Below are 26,004 nucleotides of genomic sequence, written 5' to 3' on the forward strand. Positions count from 1 at the left end.
AATTGCTATCTGTGATTCGCCCAACATTTTTGGTGTTACCTGCAGAAATGAAATACATAAATTATCACTATATGCAGATGATTTGTTATTATATATCTCTAATCCGGAGAAATCAATTCCTGTTATTTTAGCTTTGTTGGCTCAATTTAGTAATTTTTCTGGTTACAAATTAAACCTTAATAAGAGTGAATTATTTCCCCTAAATAAGCAGGTTCCTATTTATGGATGTTTACCATTTAAATTGGTTACTGACTCTTTTATATGTTTAGGGATTATAATCACAAGAAAGTATAAAGATTTATTTAAAGCTAATTTTTTACCTTTAATCGATCAGATTAAACTTTTATTTACTAAATGGTCACCAATGTCTTTGTCTTTGATTGGTTGGGTCAATGCTATTAAGATGATTATTTTGCCTAAATTTCTATATGTATTTCAATTGGCTCCAATTTTTATTCCAAAATCTTTTTTTTGATATGTTGACTCAAAAATTTCTTCATATGTATGGCAGAACAAAAACCCTAGGCTAGGTAAAAGGCATTTACAGAAATCTAAAAAAAAGGTGTGGGGGGTAGGGTTAGCACTCCCGAATTTTAGATTATATTATTAGGCAATTAATACTCTATACTTAAAATTTTGGTTACAAGACTTGGATGCAATTTCAAGTCCACATTGGGTAAATCTTGAATGTAATTCATTACAAGGGTTTTCACTGGGTTCAGTTTTAGGGACTTAGCTTCCTTTCATTCTTTCTAAACTGTATAAACAAATGAATAATCCAATAGTTAAGCATACTTTACGTATATGGTTCCAATTTCCAAAATTTTTTGGGTTGAACTAATTTATTTTAGCAAGTCCTATTATACCTAATTTCTTTTTTCAACCTTCCAATATGGATCAAACTTATTTAGATTGGAAAATCAAAGGTATAGTACGATTTTGTGATTTATTTTTGGATAATTGTTTTATGTCCTTTGATCAACTATCTAATAAATATAATTTACCTAGATCTCACTTTTTTTAGATACCTACAGGTTAGAAACTTTTTAATTACTGTTTCTCCTAATTTTCCACACTTATATCCAATGGATATTTTGGAAAAAAATTTAGATTTAAATCTCTCTCAGAAAGGTGTTGTAGCAATTATTTATAATATAATTACAAATTTATGTCCTGATGTACCTAATAAAATTAAAACTTATTGGGAAAGGGAACTTAAGATTACTGTACCGATTGCAAAATGGGAAAAAATTCTTCAATTAGTTAATTCATCTTCTATATGTGCTAAACATGCATTGATACAGTTTAAAGTAGTGCACAGGGCTCATATGTCCAAAGATAAATTACCTTGTTATTACTGTTATATAAATCCTGTATGTGATAGATGTCACTCCGAGATAGCTTCTTCAACTCACATGTTTTGATCATGTCCTTTGTTGAAAAAATATTGGAAAGATATTTTTGATATTATTTCAACAGTTTTGAATATACTTACAACCTCACCCAATTACTGCTATTTTTGGGTTACCAATGATAGAATTAAATCATTTAACCTCTTCAGCTCATTGGATGATTGTATTTCTTACTTTAAAGGCTAGAAGATCCATTTTGCCGAATAGGAAAGAGATTAATCCTACCATATTTCATTGGTTTTCACAAATTATGTTATGTTTAAATTTGGGAAAAATTAGAAGTGTTGTTTATGACCCTTCCATTAAATTCGAAAAGACTTGGAGGCTATTTATTCAGCATTTTCATATGGTGTAATTTGACTATTTCCAAACTTATTTTACTTCTCTGTAATGTTGGTTGAGAGGAACGGAGTCGTCGACACTTAAGGTTTTCTTTTCTCCCATTTTTTATTATGTTAAAACAGCCCAGGTCTTTTTTTTAGTTTAGTTGATTAATTCTGTTTAGATTAGTTTTTTTTGGGGGGGGGGGGTTATTTTTTTTTTCATTTTTCATGATTTTTGTTTAGATATTTTTCTTTGTTCTATATTATTCATTGGTATCCTATATGATTGGGAGTTTTATCATTTAAGTATTATTTGGCTTTATAATCACTCATGTTAATTATAACAATGTATTCCCAATAACTACTATGTCATGTTTATATCTTTATGAAACTGATAAAAAGATTGAAAAAGAAAGGAAAAAAAAAACAGACATGCTGAGGAATTTGGCAAAAATGCCACCCAATACACATGAAGAGGAATAACCTGCAACTCCATACCAAAATGCACACTCCCCAAGCAGTTTTTTCATCATGGAAACATTAAATTCATAGGCAGGACTTCAATTGCTGATGTTGGAATTGCTCCTTCATCTCATTTCCTCTTACCAGAAAGGAAGTGAAATACTGACAATTACTTCTCTTCCTTCTTCAGCAATCCCTTAAAATCAAAGATAATTTGGTTCCACTATGGTTCTGTGGATTGAAGTAACTATTGAGATCACTGTAGGGCCAACAGCCTTCATTATGAATGGGGCAGGTGGTGTCTAAAAGTATAGGCAAGTGGTTTGGCTGTGAGGTTGTGTCCTCCTTCCACATTTACACAAGACTTCTGTATACTCCAGATAAGACACATTGATGCAAGGTTTTTAGTGCTATTCTGAATGCTTCTTCTCCACTGACTAGTCATGTTTGGGGATTTCCATATCAAGAGGCATTTTGCCTCACTGAGGTTTGAGGACATGCTCGAACATTTACCTTGCCCCGCAAATTCACCCTGAGAGAGCACCCAAAATAGATTATCTGCTTTGGGAATTGCTAGAAGTCTTTTCTAAGCAAAACAAGCCCAGGTTCTTTGCCAAACTATTGGTTGCAATTTTTCTGCTGATACTTGGACTACATTACCTTGAGTCTGGCTAGTGTGATTACCCCAAATCTATAGCCTCCTAATGCAAACTTGCCTAGAGTATATTTCAGCTGCAGTTGACAAAGATGGGTTCACCAGAGCATATCCATGATTACACATGACCTGATAATTAACAGATCTCACAACTTTGAAAGTTTCACACAATTCCCTGCAACAATTTTATTGCTTTAAGAAACATTCAGGGGATTGTTGTACAAGTTTAATACATTAATTTCCAAAAAAAGAGCCCAACCAACATACTCAAAAGCATCACAAGGACAGATTCAGGAGTATTGGATTTTGTAAAGTGCAAGCGACACCTTATTGGGGAAAAAAAATAATTCAACAGTACAGTGTTCTTTTGATTCTCACCAACACATGATTTTTCTCACAATTTACTGGAAACCCTTTAAAAATTTACCATTAATTCCATTTTTTCTGAGCAGCATTTTACATTTATTGTTAGCCTGCCAGCAAGCTAGCAAGTGAAAAACAAAAAAATATTATCGCACTGAATTGATGTTACAGCATTTGTGGGCAACTATACAATTCAACCACCAGGCTATGCAGTCACTTAGTTGAGATTCAAGAAAGATGCTGGAGAACAGCAAAAATCTTACAAAAAGGTAGATTAGAAAATTAGTTTCTTAATCAAAAACAACCCCCATTATTTGAGAGAGGAAATCCTTTTGCATCTGAATTCATATCCAAGGTAATTTTTTCTTAAACAGTCATATCTCAAACACTATCAGGTGCAATTCAAAAACCAACATGGCTGCCAAGCAGCAGCAATTAATTTGATTTAAAATGACTTCAACTTCACAATCCCTAAAAAAAATGCTTGCATAGTCAACACACTGCAGGAACATGAAGATTTAAATACGTTCCCTCAATAAAAATAGTTCTAGACAAAATATTACACATTATGGAAGCCCCAAGAGATCACTGTATTTTTATAAGTTAAAGCCCTTACATTTCCAGTAATTTGCTGTCTGAAACTATTTAAAATTATATTCCCCATATTCAGGATTCAGTTAGCATCATATCAAATATATAGATCAGGAAATCCATCTAGCTCAGCTCTGCTCTGTAGAATTGTCACAGTTTAGTGACCATGTATGCATATACAGCACTTGTGAATTTATATAGTTTTTGGCCATTTGTTGTAAAAGAAACTAGACCAAATGCTGCAATAAAGTTAATCACATTTTCCAATTAGAGTGCAAAAATAGAGCTCTTTCAAATCTCATATCAAAATAAAAGACTTCAGTATTCAAATGAGCCATGGTACATTTGTTGTTCATCTGCAGCATATGATATCACAGCTATATTGACTGGAATGAGCCAGCAAAAGAGAATGTAAAAACAATTTAACCCAATGTGAACTTAGCTTCAAACTTAAGTTCAAGTCTTTTGAAGCATTTCAGAAAGAAAAGCTCATCAGGACAAATCATTTGTGTTATCCACAACTTGGAACAGAATCATTTAAAAATATATAATTTGAGTTCGTCATAATCTTGCCAAAATTTTACTCCAGTGTTTTTATACGGTCAATTCCAAGTCAAAGGCAAATAGGTACACCAAAATTTAGCAATGTATAGGCAAGCAAGATTTCATTATAATGATTACCTACGTCCCAACTTAACAACCCAAAGAGTTTGAGCAGGGGTTCCTAAACTTTTTTATGCCATGAACCAATACCATTAAACAAAGGGTCCATGGACCCCAAGTTGGGTAAACCCAAGTTAGAGAGATACAACACAGAAATAACCCTTCAGACCATACCAACCAGTATACAGCATTTACCCTAATCAAACACTAGTCAGTTTTACTCTTCGTAAAAACTACTCCAAAATCTACCTCTCATCTATATACCAGAAGCATTTTACAGTTCCAAACAGGACACTTTTGAGGATGTGGGAGAAAAGTGGAAAACCTAGAAGAAATTAATGCAGTCACAAAGAGAATGTGCAAACTCTACGCAGGATTGAACCCTGGTCCATGGAGCTAAGGCAGCAGCTGAACAAACTATGCCAGAGTCTCAACCTAATTCAGTTTGGGTCCTATATTCCAAAACAGGTTCAAAAAATATGAAAGAATTGGACAGTTGCCAAGGTCTATGCATGCAGGAGTGTTTGTTTGTTTCAATGGCAGTTCTCTTGCCTTTGAGTCAGATTTCAAGTTCATCCTAGGACAGGACATGAAATCTATGAAATCTACACTAATATTTATGTACTTTTCAGAGAAGGCATTAAATCAAAGCCTCGCGTTTCTGTTCAGCTGAAGATCAATGACTCCCAAGGTGCTATTTGTCAACATCCAGGCCAGCTTTAACCTTCCAATTCAGTTTCAACATAAAGAGATTGTGAGATCATCCATCTCTGATACTTGCACTAACCACAAAAACAAAATTGTACCAAAACAAAAATGGAAATCTCACTAAGTCTACAAAACCAGACAAAATGCTTCTTGGGACAAAATGTACATCAAGTGCATAACCTCACTTTTTGTTTATTCACATGAAAGGCAAACCATTTCCCACAGTCAGAAATAAAAACAGCCAGCACTATTTGGAAATATTTTTCTCTCCTTGTGTTTCCTATTTATATTCCCAAGATATTTTTAATGCTTTAAGTCAAACTTTTAAATATGTCTTACAAGAACTTCCAATATATGCCACCTCGTTAGCTTAAACCTGTTTGCAGTGTCACTTTTAATAACACACTGGAGTAAAGAGAGGCAAGATTAAAGAACTGAAAGAATTTGAGATCTATAGAAAAAAATATTATTGTCTAAAGTGCATTGAACAAAGATAAGATCAAAACTGCAGTTACAAGAAAACCACCCAAGTTTCTTACTCTTTCCTTATCTTCACCCTTGGTGAAAGAGAAGGTCTCTGCTCATACTCTACGTGAATTAGGTTGGCAATTTTGTGTCCTTTCTTGTAACTATGATATCGCAGATCACAAGCAGTAACAACAGGAATGAAGTCCAAATTTCATTTCCAATCCTTATTTCATTAAAGCCCTTCAGAGGAGTGACTAAATCTCAGAGGTCCTTCATCATTTAAGTTCAACACAAATACTTGCAGTTAAATTTCTTACCAATTACACAAGTTCGCACTTAAAAATTATCCTTTATAAAGTTAAGGGTCTTTTTTTAATATAAATTTGAGTCATTATTACTAAATATAAAGATTTCAATGAAAAAATTGATACAAAGATGCCATAATATTACTGAAATATTAAAATTCCATACTAAATACTCTAAAGGCAATGTCCAAAAAAATTAAGATCCCATTTTTCCACAAGAAAACTCTGTTACTTTTTGGTCATGGCTGCTTTTCGAACCTATGAAGTCAATGGATTCCTGTTTATCTGGCTACTAATGGATGTAAACATATAGAGATCATTTTCTTTCTTGAAAGAGCCATTTCTGGTAATCACTATCTGAACATGGGCGCAGTAATGGCCCTGGACGATCATTATTGAATGCATTGACTACAGCCTCTATACATTTCTTTGACTGGACGTGGTAGATTGAACCATCCTGAAGATATAAAAACAAAAGATAACCAAGATCAGGAATTAATTTAAATAGTTCAGACAGAATACTATTTTGCAATCACAGCTTACCCTACAAGTGCTCTAAAGCAATATTTCTGATTTCATGATTACATTTGTTTGGGGTATGGTTTTCTGTTTCTATTGTACAAAACAATATCCTGGATAACAGTTTATGTATGGGACGTCTTTTATCAACCACATCTGATACTTACTCAGATTATTTGGCATATTTTATATAGATAACTATCATTTAATGAAAGTGACAAGTTGGAAAACTAAAAAACAAGGCATGAATAATTACAACTTTGAAGATATATTATGAATAACATGGAAGCATCTTTAAATTTCTATTTACAAACAAGTAAATTAATCGTAATTTAAGATGAGCTTTACCTCCTTAAAAATGAATTGCTGGTTTTCAGGTACAGGCTGGTTATTCTCTCGGCAAAGGTACGTTGTCAGGTAGTCATTGCCAGCATCCACTGCAATGCAGGCCTCGGGCTGCCGAGTGTTATAACGGATTTCATTATGTGATGAATATTCAAAAAACTAGAATATAAAAAAAAGTGACTTAGCTTTATTGTGACAACAAAAGGACCACTGTCATAGTACTTGGATGACACTATGAAGGATTGTAAACTTCTTTCAATGATTGTTCGAGGTAGAGGTTCTCCAATAAAATAGTGCATTCCCTACCAATGACTATGACAAGACATTAGAAACCAAAAGAAAAAAATGCAAGTGTTCTCATTTTTGCATGTTAAATTAACTGGAAAAGACATTTTAAATAATTATGTAATCAGTGAAAGGAAATGTCACTCAAAGTAAAACAACTGAGTGCCAAGAATCTAATTGATTTTACTGCCATTTGAATTTACCGATAAGACTTTTAACACCAGAACAGACAAATCATGCTGTATTACCATGCAAGCACAAGCAATATAATCTGTGTACCTGCCTGAAATGTCTTAGAATAGTCAAAAACCACAAACTATTATCTGAAAAATTACTGAACACAATTAGAAGTGAGATTCTGATGCATAAAAGATTTAATTGCAATGGACAAGTAAATAATTTTAACCTGATGCAACCTCTTTTTATGTTGAAAGCAGTCAGATATTCCAGACAAATTGCACCATTTCTTTAAGGCAAAGATGGTAGGAGCAAAATTGGCAAAAGACATGCAATTCTGTCATTTATATGAGAAGAAATAAATAGCACTCAAGGGAAAAACAAATAGCAAATTACTGACTTGCAAGATGTAATCACAGAACAGCTGGAAAACATTAAAAGGATTGGACAAAGTCAACATGAGTTTATGAAAGGGAAATTAAATTTAACAAATGCACAGGAAGTTTTTTTTAAGGTGTAACAAGCAACATTGATAAAGGGACTAGAAAGATAGATAAGGGACAATCAGTGACTTTGATGCATTTGACTTCTAAAAGGTTTTTGAAAATATCACATAAAAAGTTAATATATAAATTAAAGCACGTTAGTCAGTATCAGTGGAAGGAAATGGACAGTTGACGTTTCAGGTAAAGACCCTCAATCTAGTCTGAATGCTTTTCTGAATCTTACCTGTGTCAATGACAGCACTTGTCCTCCTAAACTGAAATACAGGTTAGCTTCCTCATTTCTACTTCACTAGCTGACCCATCATCCCCAGATTTAACCTGGCATACCTTCACTACATTGATTCCAAATCAATAAAATTCTTCCTTTGAAACACATGCTTAAACTGTACAGTATTTCAAATGTGGTTTCAATGCCTGTACAATCTCAGCAATATTACTTTTTAAGCAACACACATCAAAGTTGCTGGTGAATGCAGCAGGCCAGGCAGCATCTCTAGGAAGAGGCGCAGTCGAAGTTTCAGGCCGAGACCCTTCGTCAGGATTAACTGAAGGAAGAGTTAGTAAGAGATTTGAAAGTGGGAGGGGAAGGGGAGATCCAAAATGATAGGAGAAGACAGGAGGGGGAGGGATGGAGCCAAGAGCTGGACAGGTGATTGGCAAAGGGATATGAGAGGATCATGGGACAGGGGGCCCGGGGAGAAAGACAAGGGAGAGGGGGTCCCAGAGGATGGGCAAGGGGTATAGTCAGAGGGACAGAGGGAGAAAAAGGAGAGTGAGAGAAAGAATGTGTGTATAAAAATAAATAACTGATGGGGTATGAGGGGGAGGTGGGGCAAAGGTGGAAGTCAGAGAAGTCAATGTTCATGCCATCATTGACATCATTGTTGTTTGCATTTTAAAATATTATTTTTTATTTTACTTCAACCTCTTTGAAATAGAGATCAATATACAACTTGCCTACTTAATTGCAAACTGTAACTGGATTTTAATTCCTGCAATTCATGAAGCAATACACCAAGTTCATTCTTCACCAGTATGTATAAGTTTCTCATAATTCAAAAAAAAATCCTATTCTTCCCAAAAGGTACAAATTAACATTTTTCCAACTGCCTTCTAAGCTTCCATCCTCAGACACCAAACCTTGCTCTCTAGTTTTATCCAGCTCCATTTTGCTTCCCTGTCACAAGATCTGATATCCCCTGTCTGGCTTCCTAGTTAACTAAATGAAAATCTTCATTCTTTGCAGTCCCTTCATGACCCAGCTCTTTGCATCATCCCAGGAATCCACCAAAAAAAAGCTGAAGAAGTTAAATATTTCAAAACTTCCAAGCTATCCAACATTCAGTAGTCCTCACACCTAGTAAATATGAACAGATGATAGGACTCTCAATAACATCACGTCCAAACCACAGAACTTGCACTGGAGGTTTATACACTTGTAATGATAGTACACTCACTTGCCCATCACTGAGATGTTCTCACAACTAATGATCTCACTTTAAGGACATTATCTCATGTTCTCGTTATTTATTTTTTTTTCTATTTGCATTTGCAGTTCGTTGTCTACTGCATTCTGATTGATCTTTCATTGATTCTGTTATAATTACTATTGTATAGATTTGCTGAGTATGCGCATGGAAAAATGAATCTCAGGGTAGTATATGATGACATACATGTAATTTGATCATTTATTTTGAACTTTGAGAGCAGTACAATGCCAATATATTAAACACCAGCAGGAGAGCATTAATCACATCCATCCACATATCCACTAAATAAACATGTTTTCACATTTAGTAATAGAAAGTACTGGAAAAACTCACTTAACTCAGGCCAGATTTGTGAGAAGAGAAACAGTTAATAATTCAGGTCAAAAACTTTGTCCCAGTTCACATACCTGATTTTGCCCCATTCCATGACATTGGTACAGAATGACTTTTTCTCCTGCAACATTGTGTTCATTTGGTGGATTGTAATCAAAGCAGTACTGAGACATCCCTTTGTTCTTCAGCTGAAGAACACACAATATGGAAATTAGATTATACTGCCATGGACAGAAATCTAAAATTTAGCATCCTACTTTAGAAGCTGAAAAAAAATCTTTGTTTTACAATGTTCTTTGTTGATGCTTAATAGCATCTCTGACGTTAGGGACTTGTGATTTTACAATCCAAAGGCAAAAATACTGGGATAGGGCTTCATTAAATTTTAACAGAGATAATTCAACTTTAACCACATAACAATTAAAGCATGGAAACAGGCCATCTCGGCCCTTCTAGTCCGTGCCAAACGCTTACTCTCACCTAGTCCCACCGACCTGTACTCGGCCCATAACCCTCCATTCCTTTCCTGTCCATATAGCTATCCAATTTAACTTTAAATGACAATATTGAACCTGCCTCAACCACTTCTGCTGGAAGCTCGTTCCACACAGCTACCACTCTCTGAGTAAAGAAGTTCCCCCTCATGTTACCCCTAAACTTTTGCCCTTTAACTCTCAACTCATGTCCTCTTGTTTGAATCTCCCCCACTCTCAATGGAAAAAGCCTATCCACGTCAACTCTATCTATCCCCCTCATAATTTTAAATTCCTCTATCAAGTCCCCCCTCAACCTTCTACGCTCCAAAGAATAAAGACCTAACTTCTTCAACCTTTCTCTGTAACTTAGGTGATGAAACCCAGGTAACATTCTAGTAAATCTTCTCTGTACTCTCTCTATTTTGTTGACATCTTTCCTATAATTCGGTGACCAAAACTGTACACAATACTCCAAATTTGGCCTCACCAATGCCTTATACAATTTCAACATTACATCCCAACTCCTATACTTAATGCTCTGATTAATAAAGGCCAGCGTACCAAAAGCTTTCTTCTCCACCCTATCCACATGAGATTCCACCTTCAGGGAATTATGCACCATTATTCCTAGATCCCTCTGTTCTACTGCATTCTTCAATGCCCTACCATTTACCATGTATGTCCTATTTTGATTAGTCCTCCCAAAATGAAGCACCTCACATTTATCAGCATTAAACTCCATCTGCCATCTTTCAGTCCACTCTTCTAACTGGCCTAAATCTTTTTGCAAGCTTTGAAAACCTACTTCATTATCCACAACTCCACCTATCTTAGTATCATCTGCATACTTACTCATCCAATTTACCACCCCATCATCCAGATATTTAATGTATATGACAAACAACATTGGACCCAGTACAGATCCCTGAGGCACACCACTAGTCACTGGCTTCCAGTCTGACAAATAGTTATCCACCACTACTCTTTGGCGGCTCCCATCCAGCCACTGCTGAATCCATTTTACTACTTCAATATTAATACCTAACGATTGAACCTTCCTCACTAACCTTCCCTGTGGAACCTTGTCAAAGGCCTTCCTGCAGTCCATATAGACAACATCCACCGCTTTACCCTCATCAACTTTCCTAGTAACCTTTTCAAAAAATTCAGTAAGATTTGTCAAACATGACCTTCCATGCACAAATCCATGCTGACTGTTCCTAATCAGACCCTGTCTATCCAGATAATTATATATATCATCTCTAAGAATACGTTCCATCAATTTGCCCACCACTGACATCAAACTCACAGGCTGATAACTGTTAGGTTTACTCTTAGAACCCTTTTTAAACAATGGAACAACATCAGCAATACGCCAATCCTCTGGAACCATCCCCGTTTCTAATGACATTTGAAATATTTCTGTCAGAGCCCCTGCTATTTCCACACTAACCTCCCTCAAGGTCCTAGGGAATATCCTGTCAGGACCTAGAGACTTATCCACTTTTATATTCCTTAAAAGCACCAGTACTTCCTCTTCTTTAATCATCATAGTTTCCATAACTTCCCTACCTGTTTCCCTTACCTTACACCATTCAATATCCTTCTCCTTAGTGAATACCGAAGAAATTGTTCAAAATCTCCCCCATCTCTTTTGGCTCCAGACATAGCTGTCCACTCTGATTCTCTAAGGAACCAATTTTATTCCTCACTAGCCTTTTGCTATTAATATAACTGTAGAAACCCTTTGGATTTATTTTCACCTTACTTGCCAAAGTACCCTCGTATCTTCTTTCAGCTTTTCTAATCTCGTTCTAATTTAAGAGGCAATTTGAAAGCAACAATCCAAATAGTGTGATGTTTGAAAATTACCTCTTCAGGATATAAGCTGTTTTTTTATAATATTGATATTTTTTGCCAATATGATGAAATAGCCAGCTAACCAATGGCCTATTTTCCTACAAATCTCAACAGGAAATGCACCTCTCTCTATCACAACATCTTTCCTAAAAGGAAACAATAACAGCAGAACATGAGAAATTAATGCAAACTGTCAGGACAGGACATATTAAGTAACTGCAGTAGACCTATCCAACTTATCAAAGAAAATATGGAAGATGATCTACTAATATTAAAAAATCTGGAGAGGCCATCATACATACAAAGTTAATTGCAGAAAACTCAATACAGGATGATTATCAAAAAGATTTGAGTCAGTGGACCCTTATCTTCTTCAGGAAAGTATCGGAAGTGACGCCTTGCTAGTACTGCTCATCCACTGTGACCAAATTCTTGTTTGTACAAGTCTTGATGGGTTAACATTATAATGCAAACTATAGGATTATAACACAAGTGCTTTCTTTAGATAAATATATAATGACCTTGAGAAAAAAAAATGATGATGATTGCAGGTTTTTTTTGCAATTAATTTTAACCAAACAAATCAAAGAGCAATAATTACTTCCTTAAAGGCAATGAGGTTATTTTGGGAGATGGACTGTGCTGTTAAAATGAGCAACATCACGAAAATTAACAATAATTTTCAATAACAATCCATCAAAACATTGGTGGTTAGCTGAATTTAGAGAGCTTAGCTTTTTTTTTGTCATCACTCAGCACTAAATGGTGTACACCAAGACATTTGCTTGGGCCGAGCATAATAGTCTGTGTTAATGTTAATAACACACACTCCATCAAATGCCTAGGCTAGTCCATCACTTAGAGTTTCATTGCAAAAGTTACATGAGGGTTTTAGATTCAGACAACAGCAGATGGTGAAAACTACCTCACATTTAGTGATGGAGTTAGGCTAAATACAGCACAGTATATTTACCATTCCAAAGAAACCTGGACGATCTTCAGGTACATGTATATCAGGATAAATGTTCTCCAAAAACCATTTGAAGCTTTTACACTGTAGTTTCTCTCTTAGTGTTCTTCTCTCTGTTATATCACCATATGGCTCCTGTAAACAAATGATGATTGAAAAAAATCTAAAACCATATCAAACTTTAAGAGTCTTCACTTAAACTAAACTCCCTTGTTCTACAACTTTAAGTAGTTTTCTCAGATTACATAATGCACAAGGAAATAATCCAGGACACAATAGAAATTTAACAAAAATTTGGAACAAGTCTGTCCAAAACAACTGGTCTGAACTATTGGAAGTATAATTCAAAAATATATACAATAAAAAACTGGGAAACAAACTGCGACCATTGCAAAATTAACACTGAGAAGTTTCAGTTTTGTTAGAGCACCTAAAAATTACATGCAAGACAAAATTGCAAGTAATAATCACCTCATTCTGAGTGCCTTAAGTTCAAGTGAAGATGTATGAAAAAAGATGTCTCAGCCCCTTTAGAAAGAGTCTGGTTAAATCTCCTTTTTCAGTTTTCAACTTTTATGTAGTTGTTCAAAAAGTTGCATTTATGTTTTTGATATGGAACTGGTGTGTTGTAAATTAAACCTTCATCAAAGTACAGTTTAGTAAAACAAACGTTTCCTTTGCAATGGCAGGTGTTGTTTCTAGTTTCTGCACTTTAAAGATTAAATAAACATCCGGAATCAGAGAGCAATTCACTAAACAAACAATGGTATAAAGCTTCAATTTTTAAAATTCCCCATTGAAATGCTACTGATGACTATCACTCACCAAACGGGCGTGTGGATTCCTGTGATAGTACAGTGCTTTATACTCATCCATCCAGACCTCAGCAGCACGTACACTGTTTGCCAGGGCTTTGCTCCTGGAGTAAGGCGCTTGCTTAGGGAAAACATGACCCACATGAGAACAAGGATGTATCTCTAAGGAACCCCCGCACTGCCAAATCTGGGAAAGAAAGAACTTGAGTTATTTTAAGAGCACTGAATAATCATTATACTTCAGTGCCTTAAATCTAGTATGTTTCACTATTTTGGACTTTTTCAAAACACCTTGGCTGTTTTATCAGGAAGTGAAACATCAGTTACAGTAAATAAATTAAAGTATGCGTGAAAATGAATTTACAGAAATCTTGTTCCATTTACTTTACATAAAACATACTTGTAAAATAAACATCAGTTTTGGCCTTCAACTTTTGTGATGAATCTAAACAAAATTTTTTTTCCTATTACCTGATACGACACAGTACAAGCAAATAAAATTCATAACATGAGAGTTGTCAAAGTATTATCTTGCAAGAGGCTTTTCTTCCAAGAAACTACGCCAAGACTACCCAAATCTTTCATGCAAAGAATCACCAAGCGGGAAAAAAAACCTTCAATTAGACATTCAACATCAAATTAAAAATTAAGTCTCACCCTGAAGGAAAACTCCAGGTTCTCTCCTCCCCAGACCTCCATCCCAGTATCATATGTGCCCAGATACTCAAAGTACTTTTTACTGACAGCAAACAGCCCGCCTGCCATGGTTGGAGACCTTTTGAAACAAATAGGATAATTATTTTTATCCTATTAAAATAATTTTTAATGATTAGTAAAATCAAGGTACCAATAACTACAGATATTAACCATGTTGATCTTTTTAATATTTATCATTACTTTGGTTGAGCAAGGTCATAAATTCCAGTCCTTCAAATAATAGAATAAGTTGATTATAATGTAATACTTGAATATTTTAAAATATTAACTTCATTTTACATCATATTTAAGCAAGAGCAAATATATTCACACTGAGTGAAGTTAGTATGATTTTATGCAATGTTAATATCATATGGTACCATAATAACTGTATGGATCTTGGTGTATGCAAAGTCAAGGGATGTGTAGCAAAATGGACACGAAGTTGGCTGCAACACCAAAAGCAAAAAATAGCTTGAATGGTAATTATTCAGATAGAGCATGTAGCAAGTGAGTCCTACAAATCAGTGCTGTGACTACTAACATACAGAGCTTTTTAGTATAATTTGTGGGTGTTACTAAATTGTGTGGTTGCAACCAATATTGGGATATTTTTGTAGGTAGAGGCAGATGAAGTCAGAATGGTCAGTAAGTTCCAAATTAAATTTGACACGGACCACTGTGAGGATTAAAGCATTGCACAAAAATGAGAATGTTAGAATCCAAAGGCAAAATATAGTAAAAGACTCTGGGATAGAAACAGAAGCATAACTATAAATTGGATACAGATCAGGTAGATAAAAAGTAAACAATTGTTTGGGTTCATTCCAAGAGGGATAAAATTGAAAAAAAAGTAAACATGATTTGTTAAAATTATGTTAAACCTTAGCTAGAGAACACCTGGATCACCATATTTTTAAATGGATACAAAATACAGGAAACTTTAGTCAACTTTTTCCAAAGTTATTAAATAGTGATTAGTTTTTCCTAAAAATTTTTAGTTTTGAAGGACAAACTTAAAGTTCAATAAAAAACTACAGGGACCTGTCTGAATAAAGCAAGTAATTTTCCTTAAATAGATTAAAAATTGTTAACAAGCAGCACAGAGCACTGGAGATGTATAACCTGCAGAGCTATAAACATATTGTGGGAAGTGTGTTTAGCCTAAAATCCAGTGAGGCATATAGTTTTAAACTGTGTCACAATGCTTTATATCCATTAACTTCTAATGACAAATGCTATGTGAATGCATTACAAGAGATTATTTTATCTTTAAATTAAATGTTATTTCAATAAATATTAAAGATTACTTCTCATTTTATAAGAATAAATTACAATACCACAAATTCTAGCCCAAATAATAACCAAATAAAACAGTTAGCTTTAACTTCTGTAAGAGAATTCTATGAAGACCTTCAACTATCCTTCTGGCTTGTACCATTCCTTAACCCAATTTGTATAAAAAGGCAATTTTTTAATATTGATAAGCTACGTTTTATTTTGCAACAGAAAATGCTCCACTGTATTTCTATTCAAAATATTCTAAATAAAAACAGCTAAATATAAACAACTGCAAACAAATACACATATAGGAATCACATCATATTTTGTCTAAAGGAAATGTAACTAGTTTTCAACATTGTTGCAAGTATTGAAAAATTAATTTTAAAAAGTGCAAATAAACACATTGATAATGCATAAATACCAGTGAAAAAACAGAATGTATTAACTTTAGAAGTGATTTTAAACGTTAGCCATTCTTGTTACAGGCTGCTTGGTGGATGTCCTTTTTATGTGAAGACCATGAACTATTGTGTGCAAATCTCATTTTCTTCACCATTATCAAATTCAAAAAAGTTGCTGGGATAGCATTACAATTCAGAATATTAATTGTCTGCACAAATGTATGCACACATACATCACATAATTTGATATGGATTTGATTTTAATGCTGTATACACAACAGTATACAGTTCATTTTCTATTAAGACGAGTCTAACTTATTAAGATTGAACACAATGGGAGGGCTCACATTGATAAGTGAGCATTCGATCCATATAGAACCATGGGCAATGCCAGCATGCTCTTTAATGCACCCTTGCACGCTCCACTCTAAAAGAAAAACAGCGGTCCGATGTTTGGTCCCCAGAATTTGAGTGGATTAACACTATGCCTCATTAATATACTAAGTAATTCATATTATTTAAATCAACATAAATTTTAGTTAATTTACTCCTGTTAAATACTTTAATGAAATTTTTAGTAGTACTTTTTTAATTAATCATTTTCTGGTTTTCCGAAATATTTGGAAATAATGAAAACCCCTTTGACAGAACAATTTATCACAAGGCCATCAGTTGGCCTGTGGACAGAATCTCCATGCATTGCCCAAAGTCCACACACCATGCAAAACTGCTATGATGGCAATGGCTCAAGATTGTTGGAAACCACACGGCCAAGAAGCTCAGTAAAACAGAGAGCCATTATGGGACTGACCTACAGACCCAGGAGGGGTCCTGTCCCCTGCCTCCCCCAAGGGAAGTCAAATGATAGAAATATTAAAATAAATAAGTGGATAAAATTGGAAATCTCACAAGAGGCCACAAAAAAAAGTTTTCCTGTTTAAAAAAAAACAGCAACAGCACAAGTGCCTGAAAGGGAAATCAGGAAATACCAAAAGAAGTATGCCACCTCCTGCCCTAGAAAAAAGACCAACCATTCAACTTATCTATGCCCCTCATGATTTTATAAGCTTCTATAAGATCACCTCTTCACATTCTTTCCAGTTGCAACATATAGTCTTTCCTTATAATTTAAGCCTTCCAGTCTGGACAATATCCGTGAGAATTCCCTCTCTCTATCCCCCCCAAAGATCTCAATTAATCACATCTTTTTGATAGTTCAAATTTAATTATAATTTAACCAAACACGAATATACCCAAACAAACCAGCATTCCTCCAGGGCCAATGTGCATAACACATTGCCACAGTACAGAGCACACTGCACATATCTTTACGATAGCAACTGTATGTTTTTCTGCTGAGAACAAAAAATAACATACCCTTAGTCTCTGAGTGACATGGCCGGTAGACTGACAGCAAGTTGTCCTGGTCCAGCTTGTTCTTCCACCAAGCAAACAGCAGAGGGCAGCACCAACACAAGAGGCCAGACCCCTACCCAGTAGGGATTCCAGCATGCTCACAGAGGCCTATGCCTCTGCTCTCATCCACATTACCTCAGGCGTCTCCTTCCCGGGCAACAGCAATAGATGACTGTGTTATATTTAATTTTCAACCTTTCACTGCCACGGGCAGAAGTTCCCACTTGCTTCAAAAAGGCAACAATTAGACCAGTGCCTAAGAAGAATAATGTGGGCTGCCTTAATGACTATCACCCAGTAGCACTCACAACTACAGTGATGAAATGTTTTGAAAGGTTGGTTACAACTGGACTGAACTCCTGCCTCAGCAAGGACCTGGACCCATTGCAATTTGCCTATCACCACAATAGGTCAACAGCAGACACAATCTCAATGGCTCTCCACATGGCTTTAGACCACCTAGACAACACGAACACTTATGTCAGGATACTGTTCATCGACTATAGCTCAGCATTTAATACCATCATTCCTACAATCCTGATTGAGAAGCTGCAGAGCCTGAAACTCTGTACCTCTCTCTGCAATTGGATCCTCGACTCCCTAAGCAGAAGACCACAGTCTGTGCGGATTGGTGATAACATATCATTTAACCATATAACCATTACAGCACGGAAACAGGCCATCTCGGCCCTTCTAGTCCATGCCGAACTCTTACTCTCACCTAGTCCCACCGACCTGCACTCAGCCCATAACCCTCCATTCCTTTCCTGTCCATATAGCTGTCCAATTTAACTTTAAACTACAACATTGAACCTGTCTCAACCACTTCTGCTGGAAGCTCGTTCCACACAGTTACCACTCTCTGAGTAAAGAAGTTCCCCCTCATATTGCCCCTAAACTTTGCCCTTTAACTCTCAACTCATGTCCTCTTGTTTGAATCTCCCCCACTCTCAATAGAAAAAGCCTATCCACGTCAACTCTATCTATCCCCCTTATAATTTTAAATACCTCTATCAGGGAGGGAGGGAACGTCGACTCAGACCATGAGAGGCCTGCGTTGGGCATTTTCATGCCTTACAAAGTGCAGATTGGAAGTCTGTGTGGGGCACCACTCCTCGCACAGACTAGAGCAATGTGTGATTAAGTGCCTTGCTCAAGGAAACAAACACGCAGCCACAGCTGAGGCTCCAACTAGCAACCTTGAGGTAACTAGACGAATGCCTTGACCACTTAGCCACGTGCCCAACACAAAAACCCCTATCAAGTCCCCCCTCAACCTTCTACGTTTCAGAGAATAAAGACCCAACTTGTTCAACCTTTCTCTGTAACTCAGGTAATGAAATCCAGGGAACATTCAAGTAAATCTTCTCTGTACTCCCTCTATTTTGTTGACATCTTTCCTATAATTCGGTGACCAAAACTGTACACAACACTCCAAATTTGGCCTCACCAATGCCTTGTACAATTTCAACATTACATCCCAACTCCTATACTCAATGCTCTGATTTATAAAGGCCAGCATACCAAAAGCTTTCTTCTCCACCCTATCCACATGAGATTCCACCTTCAGGGAACTATGCACCATTATTCCTAGATCCCTCTGTTCTACTGCATCCTTCAGTGCCCTACCATTTACCATGTATGTCCTATTTTGATTAGTCCTCCCAAAATGAAGCACCTCACATTTATCAGCATTAAACTCCATCTGCCATCTTTCAGCCCACTCTTCTAACTGGCCTAAATCTCTCTGCAAGCTTTGAAAACCTACTTCATTATCCACAACTCCACCTATCTTAGTATCATCTGCATACTTACTCATCCAATTTACCACCCCATCATCCAGATCATTAATGTAGATGACAAACAACATTAGACCCAGTACAGATCCCTGAGGCACACCACTAGTCACCGACTTCCAATCTGACAAACAGTTATCTACCACTACTCTTTGGCGTCTCCCATCCAGCCACTGCTGAATCCATGTTACTACTTCAATATTAATACCTAACGACTAAACCTTCCTAACCAGCCTTCCGTGTGGAACCTTGTCAAAGGCCTTACTGAAGTCCATACAGACAACATCCACCGCTTTACCCTCGTCAGCTTTCCTAGTAACCTCTTCAAATCCTCCAAATCCTTCCATCTCCTCCTCGCTGATGATCAACACTGGCGCACCTCAGGGGGGTGTGCTTAGCTCACTGCTCTACTCTCTGTATACATATAACTGTGTGTCTAGGCACAGCTCAAATACTACCTACAAATTTGCTGACGATACAACCATTGTTGGTAGAATCTCAGGTGGTGATGAGAGGGCGTACAGGAGTGAGATACGACAACTAGTGGAATGGTGCCGCAGCAACAACCTGGCACTCAACATGAGTAAGACAGGAGAGCTGACTGTGGACTTCAGGAAGGGTAAGGTAAAGGAACACATACCAATCCTCATAGAGGGATCAGAAGTGTAGAGAGTGAGCAGCTTCAAGTTTCTTGGTGTCAGGATCTGATCTAACCTGGTCCCAACGTATCAATATAGTCATAAAGAAAGCAAGTCAGCAGCTATACTTCACTAGGAGTTTGAAGAGATTTGGCATGTCAACAAATACACTTAAAAACTTCTATAGTTGTACCATGGAGACCATTCTGACAGGCTGCATCACTGCCTGGTATGGAGGAGCTACTACACAGGACTGAAAGAAGCTGCAGAAGGTTGTAAATCTAGTCAGCTCCATCTTGGGCACTAGCCTACAAAGTACCCAGGACATCTTTAGGGAACGGTGTCTCAGAAAGGCAGCGTCCATTATTAAGGACCTCCAGCACCCAGGGCATGCCCTTTTCTCACTGTTACCATCAGGTAGGAGATACAGAAGCCTGAAGGCACACACTCAGCAATTCAGGAACAGCTTCTTCCCCTCTGCCATCCAATTCCTAAATGGACATTAAAACTTTGGACACTACCTCACTTTTTTTTAATATACAGCGTTTCTGTTTTTGCGCATTTTTTAATCTATTCAACATACTTAATTGATTCACTTGTTTATTTATTATGTTTTGTTTTATTTTTTTCCTCTCTCTCTCTGCTAGATTACGTATTACATTGAACTACTGCTGCTAAGTTAATAAATTTCACATCACATGCCGGTGATAATAAACCTGATTCTGATTTTAAAACTATTGGATGAATGTCTGAACTGTTCAAAATGATAATCGAACTCTTTCTGAACCCTTACCATGTAGAGTCTGTATGTCTGTTAGTGGTCAATGTTTGTGAAGTGTTTATACAAGATAAACACTGTAGGTCTGTTAATGTCTGTGGCTGGATTCTTTCTGAGTCTCAGGCACCATTAACATGAGGACCCTGTTAATGACTAAACCTCTGTTGGTCACTTTGAGAGGAAGGTTGACGGATTCTTGCTTAGTGTCATAAAAGGTGGCTTAACGGATTCTATTTTGGATTTGGGCTCATCACTTATGTTATTTTTAAGTCCCTTTGTAAGTCTAAAGGAAAGTTATACCCAAAACATTGGTGGACCGATGGACGAGGAATAACCATTAAAGTGTCCAATTGACTTACAAGGGTACACTGAACACTATTAATGAAAACATGTTGTTTGAATGAAAGAAACTAAGCTGAGTTAATGGCATGAGAACAAAAGATCAGAGTTTCTGTTTATGGGTCTCTCTGCCTTGTAAAGTTTCTAAATATATTGAAACATCGACTGTACCTCTTCCTACAGATGCTGCCTGGCCTGCTGCGTTCACCAGCAACTTTGATGTGTGTTGCTTGAACTGCCCTTCCTGGTTTCGTTGGACTTCGCCCAGATCAGAAATCACAAACGGTACCTGGGACCCAGGGGTGATTTCATGATCGAGTCAGAATTCAGACCTCCCCTAACAACAGCCATAATCAAGTGGTGACTAAGAATTGAGAGCCCTGAAATTGTTATGGAATTTATTTTGATTTGCTACATCATATGTTGTGTGGTTTATTTGTTAAGAGTTTGATCAACCCAGCCCATTACAGCAACCCCACGGCATGAGGGCCTAATCCTCGCCACAACTGAGGCAACACAGTTCCCCTGCTGTCAGTCTTGCCAACAAACCAGACTTAGAATTCTACAACACCAATGTCCAACAGGGTCTTGCGATCACAATAAAGATGTCCAAGACAATCACTCACACCATGCACTGGCTTGGCACGACAACATTGTGCAACAACACAATGGCACACAGTTAGTCCAGCTCCATCACAATTGAGCAACTTACTAATGGGATAAGTTTTGCAGTACTTGATGTTCTTAGTATCCAGCAGTATCTTGCCATCATAAAAATGACATCAAGAACAAACAATTACCCCTCTGCTTGGACCCAGAGTGGCCACTGCATCTGAGCACACCACCACCTTACTGGAAGAGCCACAATAGCATGGTGACCAGAATTCTCGCCAACCTGACGTGACATCCCAAACCCTGTAGTTAAGGCCATAAGGCTCATAAGAGAAGATATTACCTAATTAATGAAATCTTCCATTTCTTCAGTATGCTATGTATACTGTATCATAATTAGCTTATAAAATTTCTATTTGGCTCTGTTTTGCAGTGTTTTGTGGTGAGTATTGAAAGAGGGGAAACCTGAGGGATGTGTTTTTTTTTTGCACACAGAGGATGGTAGGTAGATGAAGTGAGCTGTCAAAGGCAGGTACAATTACATATAAACACAAACAACAGGAATTCTGCAGATGCTGGAAATTCAAGCAACACACATCAAAGTTGCTGGTGAACGCAGCAGGCCAGGCAGCATCTGTAAGAAGAGGTGCAGTCGACGTTTCAGGCCGAGACCCTTCGTCAGGACTAACTGAAGGAAGAGTGAGTAAGGGATTTGAAAGTTGGAGGGGGAGGGGGAGATCCAAAATGATAGGAGAAGACAGGAGGGGGAGGGATGGAGCCAAGAGCTGGACAGGTGATTGGCAAAAGGGGATACGAGAGGATCATGGGACAGGAGGTCCGGGAAGAAAGACAAGGGGGGGGGGGGACCCAGAGGATGGGCAAGAGGTATATTCAGAGGGACAGAGGGAGAAAAAGGAGAGTGAGAGAAAGAATGTGTGCATAAAAATAAGTAACAGATGGGGTACGAGGGGGAGGTGGGGCCTAGCGGAAGTTAGAGAAGTCGATGTTATTCCTCTTCTCACCCTGTCTCTTGCAAAAACGCCATCCCCTTCTCGCAATTCCTCCGTCTCCGCCGCATCTGCTCTCAGGATGAGGCTTTTCATTCTAGGACGAGGGAGATGTCTTCATTTTTTAAAGAAAGGGGCTTCCCTTCCTCCACTATCAACTCTGCTCTTAAACGCATCTCCCCCATTTCACGTACATCTGCTCTCACTCCATCCTCCCACCACCCCACTAGGAATAGGGTTCCCCTGGTCCTCACCTACCACCCCACCAGCCTCCGGGTCCAACATATTATTCTCCGTAACTTCCGCCATCTCCAACGGGATCCCACCACTAAGCACATCTTTCCCTCCCCCCCTTTCTCTGCATTCCGCAGGGATCGCTCCCTACACAACTCCCTTATCCATTCGTCCCCCCCATCCCTCCCCACTGATCTCCCTCCTGGCACTTATCCGTGTAAGCGGAACAAGTGCTACACATGCCCTTACACTTCCTCCCTTACCACCATTCAGGGCCCCAAACAGTCCTTCCAGGTGAGGCAACACTTCACCTGTGAGTCGGCTGGGGTGATATACTGCGTCCGGTGCTCCCGATGTGGCCTTTTATATATTGGCGAGACCCAACGCAGACTGGGAGACCGCTTTGCTGAACATCTACGCTCTGTCCGCCAGAGAAAGCAGGATCTCTCAGTGGCCACACATTTTAATTCCACATCCCATTCCCATTCTGACATGTCTATCCACGGCCTCCTCTACTGTAAAGATGAAGCCACACTCAGGTTGGAGGAACAACACCTTATATTCCGTCTGGGTAGCCTCCAACCTGATGGCATGAACATCGACTTCTCTAACTTCCGCTAGGCCCCACCTCCCCCTCGTACCCCATCTGTTACTTATTTTTATGCACACATTCTTTCTCTCTCTCCTTTTTCTCCCTCTGTCCCTCTGAATATACCTCTTGCCCATCCTCTGGGTCCCCCCCCCTTGTCTTTCTTCCCAGACCTCCTGTCCCATGATCCTCTCGTATCCCCTTTTGCCAATCACCTGTCCAGCTCTTAGCTCCATTCCTCCCCGTCCTGTCTTCTCCTATCATTTTGGATCTCCCCCTCCCCCTCCAACTTTCAAATCCCTTACTCACTCTTCCTTCAGTTAGTCCTGACGAAGGGTCTCGGCCTGAAACGTCGACTGCACCTCTTCCTACAGATGCTGCTTGGCCTGCTGCGTTCACCAGCAACATTGATGTGTGTTGCTACAATTACATTTAACAGGTTTGGACAGGTACATGAATAGAAAAGGTTTAGTAGGATGTGAGCCAAACAGATTAGCTTGAATAGGTAGCTTGCACAACATGGATAAATTAGAGCAAAGGGCCTATTTCCATGTTGTATCTTAATCAAAAACAACTTATAAAGAGCTCTACTTGAAGAAAACCATCTGCAAGACTAAAACTAAGATATAATCAATCAGATAAAGTTTGCTAATATTAGAGTAAAGTTACTAATCCTGTAGAAAATCTAACTGAACATCCAAACATTTTTCGCTGTGCTGGAGTCTGAGAATCTACCGTGTGTGCCAGGAATACATTTTCTAAAATTGCATCCAAAAGTTACTCCCCCATTTGAACCCCATTTTGTCTGTCACTGAAACTCTCCAACTTAGTCTGAATGGTCTCCGCTACATAAAAGCTCAAATAAAGTTAAACGGACACTAAGTGTTGTCTTGAAGGATGGTATATATTAACTGAAGACAACAGCCTTACCACTTAGACCTAGAAAAAAAAATTCCCAGTGCCACTATAATCTTTGCAATCTACCACAATTAACCTGGATGTTTACTTCCTCTTGCAGTTGGAATTAACTGTGTCTTGTCAAGTTTCCAAGTTGATATCCTACCTTATTTGTTGTCCAAAGCACTTGAAAATTTACAGGAAACTACTTATTCTTTTAAATGAACATAGCAAAATAAATTTTCCTCAATTTATTTTGCTGATAACATTACAGTTAGACTTGCTCAATAAGTACTGAATTAATCATTTAACTTCAGCGATCAATAACTCACCTGATAACATCAATCGGAGATCGCCTTCGTTTTCGTTCATGATCAGGGATCACGTGCCAGGTGAAAACGAGCCTCCAGTCAAACCCACCAATCTGAGGCTCTCCCGGATTTCCCAGAAATTCAAATGTATTCCATGTAATGACATCGATCACGGGGCATACTACAGCAGATTCTTCTTCATGGATTCTGACAGGAAAAAAAAACTCAAAATTACATATCCCACAACTGGTCTGTAATCATCACAAACATTCCTGCTTTAAATTACAGTATTGTCAAATAACATTAAAAGGTGGAAGAATTTGTTATTTTGGCATGATTTTGTTAAATAGAATAGCCTGTAAGTGCTAGTTGATCTACTCCTGCTACTATTTCTTAATATTTAGAACCATTGCATAATTAATATAGACCATTATGTGGGATGAAAGCTCTGAACCAGAAAAGCAAATTAAGCAAATTAGTGCATAAAGCAGATATGAAGAAACCATCCTTTCCACCAACTGCTCCATTACCTACATAAACCAATTTATAGAAAAACGGTATCGTTTTGTAACAAAATAAATATAGTGCAAGGAACTAAAGATGAAATGATTGTATCCAGAAACTTAAATTCATAAAACAGTTGTTTAACAAGGTAAAAATCAGAAAGCTCTCAACTTTAAAAACAATGTGTTATACAGACAGTCCTCATTTAAGCAACATCATTTTCAATATCTTTCTCAGTCTTAAGACCATTTTAAAACAACATTCATAATACAGTATAGTACGAAAGTTTTAGACACCCTAGATTTCATTTTAGATGTTTATTTTTCATCGTCTACATTAGTGCGTCAACAGAAAAGACCAAATTTTAAATTTACAAACATTCATTTTCCAAAAACATAAATGGTAGAGAATTTGTCAAGAATGACAAACAAGATGCTAATGATCAATGACATATTGAATTGAACTGACTTTCTGCTCTCAGGATGAGGCTTTTCATTCCAGGACGAGGGAGATGTCCTCCTTTTTTAAAGAAAGGGGCTTCCCTTCCTCCACCATCAACTCTGCTCTCAAACACATCTCTCCCATTTCACGCACATCTGCTCTCACTCCATCCTCCCGCCACCCCACTAGGAATAGGGTTCCCCTGGTCCTCACCTACCACCCCACCAGCCTCCGGGTCCAACATGTAACTTCCACCAACTCCAACAGGATCCCACCACTAAGCACATCTTTACCACCCTCACTCCCTACGCCACTCCCTTGTCCATTCGTCCCCC

The 26,004-nt window shown here is 37.6% G+C and overlaps 1 protein-coding gene across 1 annotated transcript in view; it reads right to left on the bottom strand.

The window, feature by feature from the left end:
• Window positions 1-3,028: 3,028 nt before the first annotated feature.
• galnt12 (UDP-N-acetyl-alpha-D-galactosamine:polypeptide N-acetylgalactosaminyltransferase 12) overlaps window positions 3,029-26,004 on the bottom strand; it is a 56,115-nt gene continuing 33,139 nt past the window's right edge. The window contains exons 4-10 of the mRNA XM_072253443.1: window positions 24,746-24,931; window positions 14,384-14,501; window positions 13,737-13,913; window positions 12,915-13,046; window positions 9,680-9,793; window positions 6,818-6,973; window positions 3,029-6,407 (exon numbers count right to left, since the gene is read on the bottom strand). Coding sequence (XP_072109544.1) covers window positions 6,267-6,407; window positions 6,818-6,973; window positions 9,680-9,793; window positions 12,915-13,046; window positions 13,737-13,913; window positions 14,384-14,501; window positions 24,746-24,931 — 1,024 coding nt within the window. The 3' untranslated portion in view covers window positions 3,029-6,266. The remainder of the gene's footprint in view (window positions 6,408-6,817; window positions 6,974-9,679; window positions 9,794-12,914; window positions 13,047-13,736; window positions 13,914-14,383; window positions 14,502-24,745; window positions 24,932-26,004) is intronic.

Source organism: Mobula birostris, chromosome 3 (genome assembly GCF_030028105.1).
Source record: "Mobula birostris isolate sMobBir1 chromosome 3, sMobBir1.hap1, whole genome shotgun sequence".
NCBI lineage: Eukaryota > Metazoa > Chordata > Chondrichthyes > Myliobatiformes > Myliobatidae > Mobula > Mobula birostris.